We start from the raw sequence: 15688 nt of genomic DNA, 5'->3' as shown, positions 1-15688 counted from the left end.
TACGTTAACATTATATTGACAATTTTTAAAAATCTAATTTTTAGAGAGGAAAGTTACTCTGTATAATTAACCAGAGCTAATTCATTGAACTGAAAAAAAAAATTCAAATTTATACTATAATACTATTTTATTAAAAAAGTAAACACCGATATAAATTTTATGGCCATTCCTACTATCAATCTTATAAATTCAAAAATCAAAAATAATTAGTCTTTCTAAAGTTTTAAGTTCCTCCTTTGCTAAATCTCAAAGCACAAACCTGCCATTTAATAATATTCACTTGGATATTTTTTTAAGAATTTTGAGATTTTAATTACACATATGTGTAAACCAATACCACCTCCCTTTCATTTATACATTTTTCTATTTTTGAAAGTTGTTTTTAAAGTTATCATATATAATTCTGTAGAATACACTTTTATTTTTGCTAAAAAAACTATGTTAAACAAAACATATTACCAATGACATGATATTAGATGAAAAACAATGAGACAGTGGTTACTGGTGGAAGGTGGACCCAGTCTCCTTGGAAGAGTCCTGTTTCTCCCCATTGCTATTTTCCTTCTATGGATCTTGAATGGGGGTTTTCATTAAGGTTTAATGCCTCACAATTCCTGCCTGAGTTTCCAGGAAAGAGAGATGAGAAACATAGCAGCTGCCTGTTCATTGATTTATCTAAATTTCTAGACCCAAAGCCCAAGCTGAAATCTCAATTCATCTCCAAGCTTCATCTTCAAAGCTAAAGCATCTAGGGAAATGGAATCACAAAGTAGAATACTACACTGTAACCATTCACAGATAGTACTGCTTATCCCTTATAAACATGACAACAATTCTGTGATCCTATGTAGCACTTCTGTAGTCTTCAGATCATAAGGAATTTGGGTTGGGGGTCTGTTGAGAGCAAGATTTCGGTTAACTTTGCTTCTGTGTTTGAGTAAATCCGGGTGAGTCACTTTCTTCAGTTACTGGAATGAGATTATAAAAGATTGATGAAGGTGGCTTTTGGCAGAAAAGATCAGGATCTAGATAGCTATAAAATTGAGTAAGCTAATCCTCTTAAAATCTAAATATAGAAGTAAAAGGAGAATTACAGGAGTACAAATGGTACAATGTAATCTTCAGGCTCTGGTCATTTTGGATTGTACATCTCTTTACAGTTTATAAGACCCTTGGCTACCTTTGTGAATGTCATCTTAAACCACAGCCCACCTCTTCCCTATACTCCAATAGCATCAATGTCTTTAAGTTCCCCCAAAGCCATGCTGTTCCTAGTCTGCACATGTTGGTACTTCTGCCTAGAAAACATTACCAAATGAGCAAAATGCTCATTTTGGTGAATTTCTTCATGACACAACATTTTGGTGAATTTCTTCATGACACAACCAAAGATTACATTGCCTTTCCCAACCTCAAAAAAGTAGAACCAGGGATTTGCCATATCACTGTGGCATTTATGACACCATAATCTCTTTAAAAAAATGAACTAAGCAAATATTTAGCCCTTATCTATCTCTGCATTCCTATCATTTAACAAAATGTATGGAGCATCTGATCTGTATTGCCTACATGATTATGGATAATGAATTTACTAATTAATTTAAACATGTTGTATTACCTTATGTCATATTTTAAAATAATCTTTAATAAACACATTTAATTTCTGTTTAAGAAAAAGCAACTGGGTTGGGGATGTGGCTCAAGTGGTAGCTGCTCGCCTGGCATGCGTGTGGCACGGGTTCGATCCCAGGACCACATACAAACAAAGATGTTGTGTCCACCAATAACTAAAAAATAAATATTAAAAAATTCTCTCTCTCTCTCTCTAAAAAAAAAAAAAAAGAAAAAGTAACTGATTAACTGGTACCATTTAGAAATAACACAATTTTCATTAAAAATGTGAAATAAAATTATTTTTTTGACTATGAGATACACAGTGTCAATATTATCTAACACTGTTCCTCAAAAAAAATAGCTAGCTATATTTACTTGAAATTCTCTGCATATTCTTAAAAATTATTCTGAAAATAGACTTTTCACTAACAGATTATTCTTCTATTTATTGCATTTGTACTATACTGGTCTGATTAAATCATAGCTAATCATTTCAGATTCTTATTTTGCTGTGTTGCTCACTTTAAATTGTCCCTTGGAGCTTCTTGTCCTTTTCTCCTAACAACATGTCCTATGAATGTGCACATTATTCTTACACCAAAAATTCCAAAATATGAGACAGTTTTAAAAGCCTGATATCTAATGATATGCAAGGGCTATCTTTTTAAAAATCATTTTTATGGTTTTTTGATAACAAGTAAGTAAATATTTTTCTCTTGATGATCTCTGATTTTGATATCTTAATTGTGGTATGTACAACCTTTTACCTTAGTGTTTTAGGAGTTTCTTTTATGTCTTAATTTCGATCATTAAGAAGTTACTGGCTCTGAGCAGAACTAATGTAAACACCTGTTTTAGTCAGCTATTTTGCTGCTGTGACTAAAGGATCCCACCAGAACAACTGTGGAGAAGGAAAGGTTTATTTAGGGGCTCATGGTTTCAGAGGTCTCAATCCATATCAGGCTGGTTCCATTCCTCAGACTGAAGGTGGCAGAATAGTGTGGCAGAGGGAAGCAGCTCACGTGGTGATAAAAAAGAAGCAGGATAAGGTGGATGGGGTGGGGGGGAAAGGGACAGAGAGAGGGGGGAGAGGGAGGGAGAGAGAGGGAGGGAGGAGAGAGAGGGAGGGAGGGAGGGAGGGAGGAGAGAGAGGGAGGGAGGGAGGGAGGGAGGAAGGGAGGGAGGGAGGGAGGGAAGGAGAGAGGGAGAAGAGAGATACTGAGACTGACTTCACTTTCCACATACAAAATATATATCCCATAGCCACACTCCCAATGAACTACTCCCTCCAACCACACCCCCAACCTGTCTCCAGTTACCACCCAGTTAATCCAATCAGAGATCATTTCACTGATTAGGTTAAGGCTATAATCCATCATTACTCCTCCAAACCTTCTTGCATTGTCTCACACGTGAGCTTTGGAGGGACACCATGTCTAAACCATGACAATGCCTATGCTCTTTCAGAAGGCAGCTTCCTGTTTTTCCATCCAAGATGCTAATCCTACCGCTCTGGGACAAGGAAAACCACCAAATGATCCTACTGTCAGCATCACATGGCAGCCCTGGCATAGCTCCATCCTCACTCATGTCTCCTCTCTCTCCAGCCCCCAGGGGTTACAGGGCTGCTCCAGTCCCCGCACATCTCCCCAGGGGAGCTCTCCATTCTGAACTTCTGACCCTGAAGCAAGGAACACATTCTTGAGACTTTATAGGGGATAACTGCTGCAAGAACAAGTGACCAGGCACAGGTAACCAATTACAGAAACAAGACTATTGTAGGTAGAAGGAGTCTCAGACCTTGCCTGACACAACAGGGAAAGTGAAGTAAATCTCTGGGATATAACCCTGGAGCTGAGCTCCAGCAGCTCTCTGCCACGTGTAGATTCTCTTTCTGCTTCTTAATTCCTGCTATTTCTCTTCCCAAATTACTCCTTTTCTATAGAGGATGGGCTGTTTTATATGATTTTTATCACTTCTCCTTACCTTTTTTCCTTAACCTTTGTTAGAAGAAAACAAAAGAACAAATATAATCAGATATCTATATATACCCTTTAGGAAAAAATTAAAATCTCATTTGTTCTCTTATTTTAAGAATGTCTGTAAAATCATTGTAATTCCAAAGGAAAGCTCTCCCCTTCCTTATAGGAGTACTTTGTCATTTGGGGTTTAAAATTTATCTAAAAATAATTCTGAAGTTTTTCTTTCAAATCTCAGGATTAAAGGAAATTCCAGTTTCAACTAAGACATATAATGAGCTTAGAAGTCATCACTCTTAGGCTCATAATAAAATGCTGGACAAGCTAGAAGCCAATTATTTTTCTTAGGCTTATCAGAGAACTGATGAGGCAGGGCAAACCATTAACCCCAAATCTAGTAACAAAGGCAAATCCAGAAAGACACATAAGTTGCTGCATGCCATATGTGGCAGGAAGCCCTGAGCTTTTGGGGGACACCATGTCTAAATTAGGAAGCCCTGCTTACCTAATGATCTTGACGAATTCCTATAAGCTGAGTACAGAAAATGAGAAACTCCAAGGTCCCAGTCATAGGGGACATGCATTCAAGTAAACTTTCCTTCCCATTAGCCAACCAAGCTCTCATAGTGACAATCCAAGAAAGAGATCCACATGATCATGGCAGGAAGAGGAAAAGAAAGGCCTTTTTTAAATATTTCAGATCCTTCTCCCTAACAAAGAGGGAAAGATTTTGCCAGAGGAAACATTGAGAAAACTAAACTACTGTAGCCTGTCTCAGCTACTGGAAAAACCAAAACCCACAGGAACCCACAGTGAATTGTGGTACCAGAACTTCAAGAAAACAGACTGAGAATGCTACAACAAAGCAAGCAGCTGAAACAGATTCATGTGTGACATAGACGGTGTAATTACCAAGTAAGAAATTAAATTACTATTATTAATATATTAACAGCCTCAATGGGAAAAGTTGGAAACAAGCAAAAACAAATGAATAATAAAGTAGGAATTAAACCTCCAAGGAAGAATCAAAAGGAAATGCTAGGGTAAAAAAAAAAAAACATTCTAACAAATGAATAATGTCTTTGATGATGTCATCAGTAGATCTGATGTGCTGATCAGAGAATCAGTGTACTTGAAGAAAGGTCAAAAGAAACTTCCCAATCTGAGATACAATTAGAATGAGAGAAAGAAGGAAGCAAGGAATGAATGAATGAACCATAATCACACATCCCAGAACTTGGGACTGTAGGGCAATACTAAAGGTGGTAATCCAAACATAATTAGAACACTATGAAGAAAAGAGAAGGTGGGACAGAAGGAATACTGGATATAGTAGCAGTTTCCAAAATTGACTATACATACTAATACATAGATATAGGAGCTCATAAAAGTTTAACTAAGACCAAATTAAAACAAAACAAAACAAAACCCAACAACAAAACCCCACACCATTCAAACTTCAGAAAGCTAAGGAAGGTAAAAATCTTGAAGGAAAGCACAGGGTGGAGTGGGGGAGCACCTCTCCTACAGAGGTTCAAGGATGAACACTACCCCTAGACAACTCCTCAGAATCCATGCAAACAAGAAGAGAATGTACTAAGATTTTCAGCATGTTGAAAAAGAAAGAAAAGCTAACAAATATTTCTATAACCAGTGAAATTATCCTCAAATGTGAAGGATAAAAAGGACTTTTTCTTTTTTTTTTAAATTTATTTATTTATTTATTTTTTTATTGGTTGTTCACAACGTTACAAAGCTCTTGACATATCATACTTCATACATTAGACTGAGGTGGGTTATGAGTAGGAAGAAAAGAGTAACATTAATCAGTGACATGAGATGGGAGGGAAAGGGAGAGATGAGGAAAATTGCATGGAAATGAAGGGAGACCCTCATTGCTATACAAAATTACATATAAGAGGCTGGGTGGGGAATGGGAAAATAAATAAGGAGGGAGATGGATTACAGTAAAAAGGACTTTTTCTGATAAATAAAAACTGAAGGAATACATCCCCAGTAGTCCAGCCCTCACAGAAATATTTAAAAAAGTAATGCATATATAAGGGAAATGACATAGGTTAAAAATATTGTATCTACATAAAGAAAAAAAAATCAGAGAAGGAATGACTGAAGAAAGACAGAATCTTTTGTTTCCTTTTTCTTAATTGATCTAAAAGGCAACTACTTAAACACCAATATTCATAATGTATTGGGTGATTATAGCTTACTATAACTGAAATTAACACTTGGGGGTATGGGAGAACTATGCTACATATAAAGCCTGCTAGTGCTACTTGAAAGTGGACTTAAGATTGTTTAAAAATGTGCATTGTAAACTGAATTAAAAAAACAAGCCCAAGTGAGGCACCAAAAGAAGATATAAAATGAAATAAAAAAATATTCACTCAAAATCAGAGAAGACAGATAAAAAGAACAGAGAACAAAGAGCAACTGTAGGGAAGAGGAAATAAAGATTGGAGGACTTAATCTAATTGCATACAAAATTACTTTAAATATAAATGGTCTGAACATACCCATTAAAGTTCAAAAAACATCAGAGTGGACAAAAAATAAAACAAAACACTGGAGACACTATCCTATACTATCTACAAGAACCTCACTTTAAAAATAGAAATGCAATTTAAAAGTAACTTCATGCAAACCCAAATCAAAAGAATGATGATTTAGTTCTACTAGTTAAAGACAAAGTAGACTTTAGAGGAAAGATTGTCAAGGATAAAGAGGAATATTATATCCTGATAAAAGAGTAAACTCTACAAGAAGCTCAAAGAATCCTAATACAAATGTGTGTATCTAGCACAGTATCAATAAGTGAATTAAAATACTAATGGAACTGAAAGGAAAAATAAACAAACCCACAACTGCAAGTGGTGATTTGAATTTGAAGTATTGTTAGTTGCAAACCACAGAAAACAGATATTAGGTAGGGCAGGCCCTGGTTGCAGCAGGGATCTTTAAAGAAGTTAAAGGATTAATTAAAAGCATTTTTAGTTATTAGACATATACCCAAAGGTACACAGGGATATATGTTATAACCGTATAACAGCCAATATAAATTCTAATGTATAGTAATTCATTTAGAGGCCTGGGTACTCTATTAGACTCTGGAATAGGGAGAACAAATTTTGCTCAGCTTGTTTTCCCTAATACCTAGTGAGGTATTTAACTTGAATACATTCTCAATAAATATCTACTGAATGTCTGAATTTGAATTTTTTGATATTACCTTTATCAACATTAAAATGTACAAGTGAGCTAAAAAATGCAAAGTCCTAGTTGTATTTGTCCTTTAAAATAGAGGAGGTTAGCTATACAGTCATGCTCAACTATTACCAAGCCCCACCAGACTTAATGACATAGTGAAAACAATATGGTGAGTGCATAAATTTTTCCCAGGGTTGAGCTACCCTGATTTACAACTAATTAACTCTGTTAATTTAGTCATCTGAAATTATCCACAAATTAGGAATGCAAAGTAAGGGGTATGGACAGAATGCAGATAGATCTATAAAGACTAAAAATAAACATGTACATTATAGAAGTATAACTCTTAATGAACAAATGCATTTTAAAATGATAGAATTTTGTCAATTTAAATTGCATATTAAGGCAAAGTAGATGATTTAAATATCCAAAATAAGCAAACAAAATTCAAATAGAGGAGGGATGCATTATTAGACAAATCACAGGATCTAAAAATGAAAAATGCAGAACATGAGGTTTTATTCAATTTTTCAAATGCATGACTAGAATAACAACTTAAAGGAAAATATATTATTAACTCTGTCATCTCTTTAAATTACATAGTTGAACAATCATCCTCAATTCATTTGTATCTGGCTGTGTTTAAAAAATGAAATTTCAATTACTTTCATAAAAATCAGAAGTCGAGCATTGTATCTTCATAAAAAATATTTTTCTCTGAGGTAAACCTACTTATTATGAACTGCCAAGGTTCTTCAGGCAACAGATGATTCTCACTTTACTATTCAGGGTATGCCACATATACCCAATAGGCACAAATCTAATGTTATAAAATAGGGCAAAGGGAATAATCATTCACTGGATAAAGACACTGATGTTCTTCTCCATTAAATACTGTTTTTAAAATACCACTATTTGATTTATTAAAATTCAATTTCATTCTACTTTTCAAGCAAAATGGCTACATAAAGTGCAGAACATCTCCATAGGCTGTAAACACCCAACATTCATACTCTTGAGTAAGAGGGAATAGGAAATATCATAATGCACGTACCTGACAAGCATTATAAAGAAGCTGGTGTTCTAGCTTTTTAATACCTAGAATCTGCTGGAACATTTCATAGAGTTGTTCCTTGCTCAGAATAAGTTCAGACACGGTGCTGAGGGTCATACGGTTTGGCTGTTTGCAGGAGTCCTCTTCTCCCCTGTAGATGGCATCATATTTGGCTATCCAGGAGCTCAGCACTGTCTCTTTGCTCAAACCGTCTATTTCTGGTAAACTGCGCACACGTTTTTCTATGTTTTTCTTAAACACCTCTCTGAAGTCATTAGCAGAACACCCTCCACTCTGAACCATTCTGGCCACTCGGTCACTCTTTAGAAAAACCTGAAAAACAAAACCAAATCCATTTTTAATGAGGCATGCACACTGCTAAGCTTCCATGCACACCAATGCCACTTGCTTTCAACAATCCAGACAGGGTAGACACTAATCTATAATTATTCAATGTGTTTTATAATATATAGTAACTAATTATAAAATGGAGACCCCAAAATTCTCTCAAATGTTGGAATGCTTAAGAGAGGCGAGATATAGTGCTGAGGCAGCCATGAGACAATCCCATCTTACCTACGTGTCCACCACCAGAAAGTCATAGGAATGCCTGCAACAGAATCCTACAGGGTGGAGAGCTCATGCATGCAATCAGCACTCTTGTAAAGAGATCCCAGAGAGTTCCCCAACCCCTTCTGCCATGTGAGAACACAGCTGTAAGATTCTGATTGCAAATCAGGAGGGGAGCCCTAACCAATACAGAATCTTCCTGTGTTTTGATCTTGAACTCCCCATCCTCCAAAGCAGGGAGAAATGAATTCATTTTTACTAAACAATAATAACAACATTATGATTAAGAAAGTAACTGGAGGCTGGGCATGGTGGCACACACTTGTAATCCCAGAGGCTCCTGAGGCTGAGACAGGAGGATTATGAGTTCAAAACCAGCCTCAGAAAAAGTGAGGCACTAAGCAACCCTGTCTCTAAATAAAATACAAAATAAGGCTGGGGATTTGGCTCAGAGGTTAAGTGTTCCTGAGTTTATTTCCTAGAACCACCCCCCCCCCAAAAAAGAAAGTAGCTGGAGATATGAACCCAATTTATCTACCTATATTTGAGATTTCTGGCAGATTTCTGCACAAGAGGGTCACCTATCATTTGAGGGAGGATTTGAAGGACAATATTATATAAATCTAGTATCTAAGTCAATAACCACCTTACATAATTGCTAATTTAAATTGCTCCATAACCAAGAGATTAGGAACATTTGCCCCAGTCTCAGATTTCATTTACTCTTTTCCCCAACTTCTCATACTTAACCAGGCAGGATATATGCTAGAAAAACAAAAACCTTTACAGTACTTCTAACTGTCCACTAATACCAGTTAAGAAATTGGTAGTTCTTAATACCAGCTAACAAATTAAACAAATACAATGGATAATAATCAGAGAGAGAGAGAGAGAGAGAGAGAGAGAGAGAGAGAGAGAGAGAGAGACTGATTCTCATTAAACAGGTAGAAAAAAATAGATAATAATCAATAATAAGGTTTTGATTATTATTTTTTTTTAAAAAGAGAGAGAGAGAGAGAGAGAGAGAGAGAGAGAGAGAATTTTTAATATTTATTTTTTAGTTCTCGGCGGACACAACATCTTTGTTGGTATGTGGTGCTGAGGATCGAACCCGGGCCACACACATGCCAGGCGAGCGCGCTACCGCTTGAGCCACATCCCCAGCCCCGGTTTTGATTATTTTGATATTATTTTGATCAACATATTTTGATATGTTGGAAGAGACACAAGACCAGGCCTTAAATCTCTCTTTTCTTCTAAGTCAGGAATCTAAGTGGTAGTACAGTTTCATTAAATGCTTATTTTGTCATTTATATTCCTTAGAATCCTATATGGGTCACATGACACTAACTTTACTCCTGATTTCATCTTTCTACAATGAGAAAAGATCCTTCCAGAAGAGCCTACAAGACTGTTACAAGAGCTTCCACAAGTTATCTGTAGTTACTAAGTTTACAGAAAAAAAAATCCATGTTAATTTTACCCTAAGAATGGACTTGTAACACTGAAGTAGTCTCAGGCTATAACTACATCACCTGCACCACCCCACCATGCCTGTCTGTGTGAGAGCAAGCAGCACAAGTGTTCCACAATCAAGGAGGACTCACTTGTCACACAGTCTTCCACACTCCACCACCCGACCACAAACCTTCCCCCAACACTTGAGTTCTTCCCTTTGAAGGTCATTCTCCTTGTTTCCTCTCCTCACTCAATGGAAAGAAGATTCCTGGCACTTATCTATTTTGGTAGACTTATTTACTGCAGCCATAATAAATTCCACATTTGGCAGATATGTATGATACACCCACACTCTGCATCTTCTTTACCAGCTCTGGCTGAATGACTTATTGTTGGAAAGCCTGTCTTATTTTTTGTCTCTAAGACAAAACAATTCTTAAGTGATAGAAGACTAGTGCTTTTAATATTTTTATGTTAAGGAAAATGAAATTAAGATAGTCAACAATAAGTTTTATCTAAGAATGACATTAACTACTATGGAATTCATAGGGGTGTCTCTGTCTCCCTTCTCATCTTCCTCTAATACTACTAGTCTTCTTGGGCAGTGACAGCCAAAATATATATAAATGATGCATTTATAAATTTAAAATAATTGTATATACTCCTTAAATTATATACCTAAGTATATATGAATATATAACTTTTGCTGTAGCTGGTACTTAAGTTGAATATATGGAAGCCTAACAGTCAAAGAGGTGAACTGTACCACTTGCCAATCTGCTCTTTATCAGCTCCAAATCCACTTTCCCATTGCTGTGCCTGTGCCAACTAGTACCATCTCAGTAGTGGGTGCTAGGGAAAGCACATTGGAAGAATGTGCTCCTCTTCTTGGTTCTCTTTTAACTGAAGTAAATTGCACTAATCCCTGGGCAGCAAGGGATCAGTGCAATTTACTGGTAATATATATGGTGGTGCTATGTGCTAAAATATAAAAGCAAGATAAGGCTCTAAGGTTGATGTAGTTAGGTGATGGTGAGATGGGCAATGTGGAGTTCCTGATGGGCCAGTGGAACTGGAGCTCAAGGATGCAGCAAGAGAGATAGTTTGGGACATTTTTGGAGTAGGGATTAGTGCAATTTCTGCCCCCAAGGGTGGAATCCCAGGTACCATGCCCCATTGAGCTCTGAAGTACAGCACCTCCCAGAGTACAAATTCTCTCCAGAATCCTAGAAACCTAAGCTGCCTGAGTCCCAACAGAACAGCATTTCAAGGGAATCTTCTGCCATGCTGAAAGACACACCATCTTCAGTGAGGTCTGGATTCTAGCCCTGAGAATAGGTGTGGAAATGCAAGTGGCACCTCACCTAGGTTTCTGGTTTCCCAGGGTGCTATGCTCCTATGCCAGCTTCTCCTATTTTTTCTGCTTTTTCCCATTGTTTATATGGTAAACTTTTCCTGTTCAGTTATTGTGTGGTTTGTCTCCTGATTAAAAAATGCTGAGGTGCTATATGCAACGTTTTTTTAATGGGGAAATATTTGATTCTGAAATAATCAACTTTTAGAAATTTAGTAATGCATATAAAGCAAGACCAATAAGACTATTTTAAAAGTATACTATAAATATCTTAAAACTGACTACAGAAAAACTTTGTTTCTAATAATCTAAGTTTATAGACATTTTATTTTTCTAACTTTTGCCTAACATAGTCTAAGCTAGATGCTACCAAGAAACCAAACTATAATTTTGAAGCAAGGACACCAATGAACTTGATTTTCCTTACGAAAGTACACCTAAGACCATATTAACTTAGTCTTATTATAAGTGTGTTTCTAAGTGGTAACAACATGCCAAGGATTCTACAAAGTGTCCAGGGTACAAAAATGAATGAGCAAAGTCCCTGCCCGCAAACAGCTCACACTTGTTTATCCTGAAGGAAACAGACTGAGCCATAAAATAAAATAGGGTAAGTGCAGTATTAGAAACCCACACAAAGGGATGAGTGTGGTGGTGCACACCTGTAATCATACTGGAGCATGGTGAAATCTCAGTGTGGTTTTAATTTGCATTTTTTCCAATTGCTGGAGATGTTGAATATTTTTTCATATGTTTGTTGGCCATTTGCATTTCTTCTGTGAAGTACCTGATCAGTTTGGGAAACCATTCTTGACCAACATGCAACTTATCACTATGCCCTACTCATTCTAACCCCTAAGTTCTTCACAAATCCTTCTTCACCTCTTTATATCCCATAAGAGTTCTTTGTGTCCCTCACTAGAACTGAATTGAATGAGGGCAACAGACTCTTCGCTGCATCTTCGCTACAAGTTTTTCTGGCAGCCACCTAATTCCTAACATCAATTTTCTCCATTTTTTTTCTTCATTGGCATCAAATTAACATTTTTAGTAAAAATCTGGTTATTTTAAGTCCACTGGTTTTCCAACAAAATCATCACCAAGTGTCTGATGCCCTACTCCAAAAATGTCCCAAACTATCTCTCTTGCTGCGTCCTTGAGCTCCAGTTCCACTGGCCCATGAGGAACTCCACATTGTCCATCTCACCATCACCTAACTACATCAACCTTAGAGCCTTATCTTGCTTTTATATTTTAGCACATAGCACCACCATATATATTACCAGTATATAAGTATATCTGCCCCAAATAGAAGGTAAGGACCGGCAGAGCACTTTATTATCTTTGCTATTGAATCCAGTGCCTCATTCAGAGCCAATGCTCAGAAACCCACCCAGGAGACCTTCCTCACAGATTTCTTCCCTAGTCACTGGGTAAGCCAGATCCTGTGTTGCATATGATCACAGAAACTTTTCTTTTCCATTTACTTTGTATTTTGTAAGAATAATATTTAAGTAAAAAAAAATTATTTTCTTTTTCACTCATTACACAGGAAATTCCATGAAGCCAAGAAAACATTTCATTAACTACACCATGTATCATCTAAGCACCAGGCCAAGCACTCTTGAAATATCTCTTGAATGGGCAACAAACAAGTGGTTTGGGTATCTAAACTAATGGTTCAATTCCTCTATCTATGTCCTTACATAATTTAAATAATAAACCAGTAAGGCTTACCAACTTACTATTATGTACTTATAGAAGAAGGAAGTATAAATTCAGACCTTGTCCATGCCAGTGGGAGAGAGAACACTACTGCAGAAGAAAGGAATCATAATGCATGATATTACAGAGGGAAGGGAACTTAGTTTTGAGAGGAGGAGACACTGACTTCCAGCTGAGAAGGCAGGGCTCACAATGGGGAACGGTGAGAAGTAACTGTTGAACCAACTGGTGGACCTACCCAAGGAGGGATGATAGATATAGGAACATCATCTGATGCCAGAGGCAATGGGAATGTACTAGAATAATTTATGTGATCAATGACCCAGTAAGTCTTATCCATTTTCTATAATACACTTTACAAGAAAGCAGTATAAATACAGAGCTTGTCCATTTGCATGGGAGTTGAAAAGACATCTCAAAGGAAAAGAAGCCCTGGGAGTGGTGTCACAAGGAAAGAGTGACACCAGTTTTGTGAGGAATATAAAATGTATATTCTCTAATAAATACTATATTGTCTAATAATTACCATAATCTGTGCTGTTCGTACAGATTATTATTGTCTTTATTTTTTTATTTATTTTTTAGTTGTAGTTGGACCCAATACTTTTATTTTATTTATTTATTTTCATGTGGTGCTGAAGATCAAACCCAGGGCCTCCCACATGCTAGGTGAGGACTCTACTACTAAGCCACAACCCCAGCCCCTCATATTGTCTTTTAAAATTTTCAGGTAGTATCAGTTATGAGATTATGTAATAATAATGGGTTTAGTTTCACTAAATATCAAATATATTAATCCTGTATCCTTTCACAACAGTTACCACGTTATAGGAAGAGAAACGTGGCTATATAGAGAGCCTGGTCCCAGACTGGTCTTCAGTCCTGGGATGGCCATATACCAGTGTTCTGCCCTGAACCCCAGGATCCTTTATAAAATTCTGTCTGGTAGACCTGGAAGGTACCATATTGGTTTAGCAGCAGCCAAGGAACCAAGTATATCATTACACTCACTGATGGAAAAATATGCCATCTCCCTAGAAGGACTCATACATACCCCCCTTTAAACCATACAATCATAGTGTGCTTTCTTAGTTATCATAGTCTTATGATAGTTACAGATTACCCAGTTTAACCTGAAGAGATATGTGACTGATTCAAGGTAATTGAGCTTTAGAGATAAATTTTGGCCTTGGAAATCCAACACCACCTCTTTACTTATTTCTTCTACTTATACCCCACCATGTATTCACTCCTGGTATTCAGATGTTCAGGTGGGTGATGGCCAACACCTATGGAATCATCAATCAGTGACCTTCTTGTGAAAATGTTACTGAACACAGAATCAATTCAGAGTGAGGATAAGGAACCTAACCAGAAAACTGCAACATACTATATAGGTTACATTTCTCCAGTGAATTTTAACTCGTATGTGGCCTTCTCTTGGAGCACCACCAGCCACCCATTCATCTGCTCAGCTTATATACCAAGAAGATAAATGAATATACTGACAAAGTCATGGTGAACTCATAACAAAACTGAAATTTGATGACCGTAACAAGAAACTGTATCTGCAACGGGTTAAGTCTGCTCAGCTGTCCAAATAAGACTTTAACTATGTTTTCCACAGAGACACTTATTGTTCACATGTTATGTTGATCTGAATCAAGCATCGCTTCTTTGGTTCAAAAGGATTTTATAACGACAAGAAGAACATTATCTGCTTGCCAAATCATTGTGGTTATCTATGAGATGGTTTCTGGGAAGGCTGCCAGCATGTTCAACCAGGAAAATGTTGAGAAAATACAAGAGCCCACTTACAAGAGATGCCTTCTCCTTAATAATGCCAAATAAAATACTGTCTCATAATTTCCATAATCTGTACTGTCCTTGGAGACATGATTATACAAGTTTTTTTTTTAACTATTTTTCAGGTATTATCAACTAATTAAGCTTTATTGTGGTGATAAGTTTAGTCTCACTAGAAATCAAATAATTTTTAGTGTTCAGTGTGCCAACACCCATATTTTTTATTGGGTCACTTTGAATACCAAAAGCCAGTTGGTGGATTCTCTGTTGGTGCTTAGTGTTGCCAATCTGTTCACACATCCAAATCTTCCCAACCTACCTTCTGAACCTTGTCTTCCATTGCTCCCCAAAATGTTATTTCCTGTTCCAAGAAAGGGGTTTGCTTGCTTAGATCTCAAATTTTCCATATGTTCCTTTCCACCTCATCCAGTTGTTCAACAAATATTTATCAAGACAAACTAAGGGCTGGACAAAATGTGATCAGTGCTGGGAATATACTGTTATGCAAAATAACATAGTCTTGCTGTTTTCCCATAGCTTATTTATAGTGGTATAAATAAATGGTCACATAAGTGAACATACCTGTGGATTGATAAATACTACTGAGAAGAGTTCATAGTAAGGTTTTGATGCTAGTTGTAGAGGTCAAAGAGTCTTACCTGAGCTGGTGAATAGAGATCTAAAGACTGAATTATCTTAGATATGAGAAGAGACCATGCAAGAGTGGATGAAAGGAGACAGCCAGTCTAAGTGGGCCTGAAATTTCTTTGGGTTGGAGTGAGGGTACCAAGGGCACAGTGGTATGAAAGTAAGCTAGAGAGAGGAATGGGCTTAGTAAGGCCTAGAAAGAAAGGCCTCTGGCCTTCAGCATAAGAACATAGAATACCATCAAAACATTTATGT

The 15688-nt window shown here is 36.8% G+C and overlaps 1 protein-coding gene across 5 annotated transcripts in view; it reads right to left on the bottom strand.

Moving 5' to 3' along the window:
- Positions 1-15688, bottom strand: part of CADPS2 (calcium dependent secretion activator 2) — a 548538-nt gene that overhangs the window by 342422 nt on the left and 190428 nt on the right. For all 5 annotated transcript variants that reach the window (XM_081286753.1, XM_081286749.1, XM_081286750.1 and 2 more), the window contains exon 3: positions 7873-8205. In XM_081286753.1, the coding sequence (XP_081142879.1) occupies positions 7873-8205 (333 nt within the window). The remainder of the gene's footprint in view (positions 1-7872; positions 8206-15688) is intronic.

This window comes from Spermophilus citellus (assembly GCF_964194105.1).
Source record: "Spermophilus citellus genome assembly, chromosome: 3".
In the NCBI taxonomy this organism is placed as follows: Eukaryota; Metazoa; Chordata; class Mammalia; order Rodentia; family Sciuridae; genus Spermophilus; species Spermophilus citellus.
The sequence above is the reverse complement of the archived record's forward strand: the minus strand, read 5'-3'. Positions and strand labels throughout refer to the sequence as shown.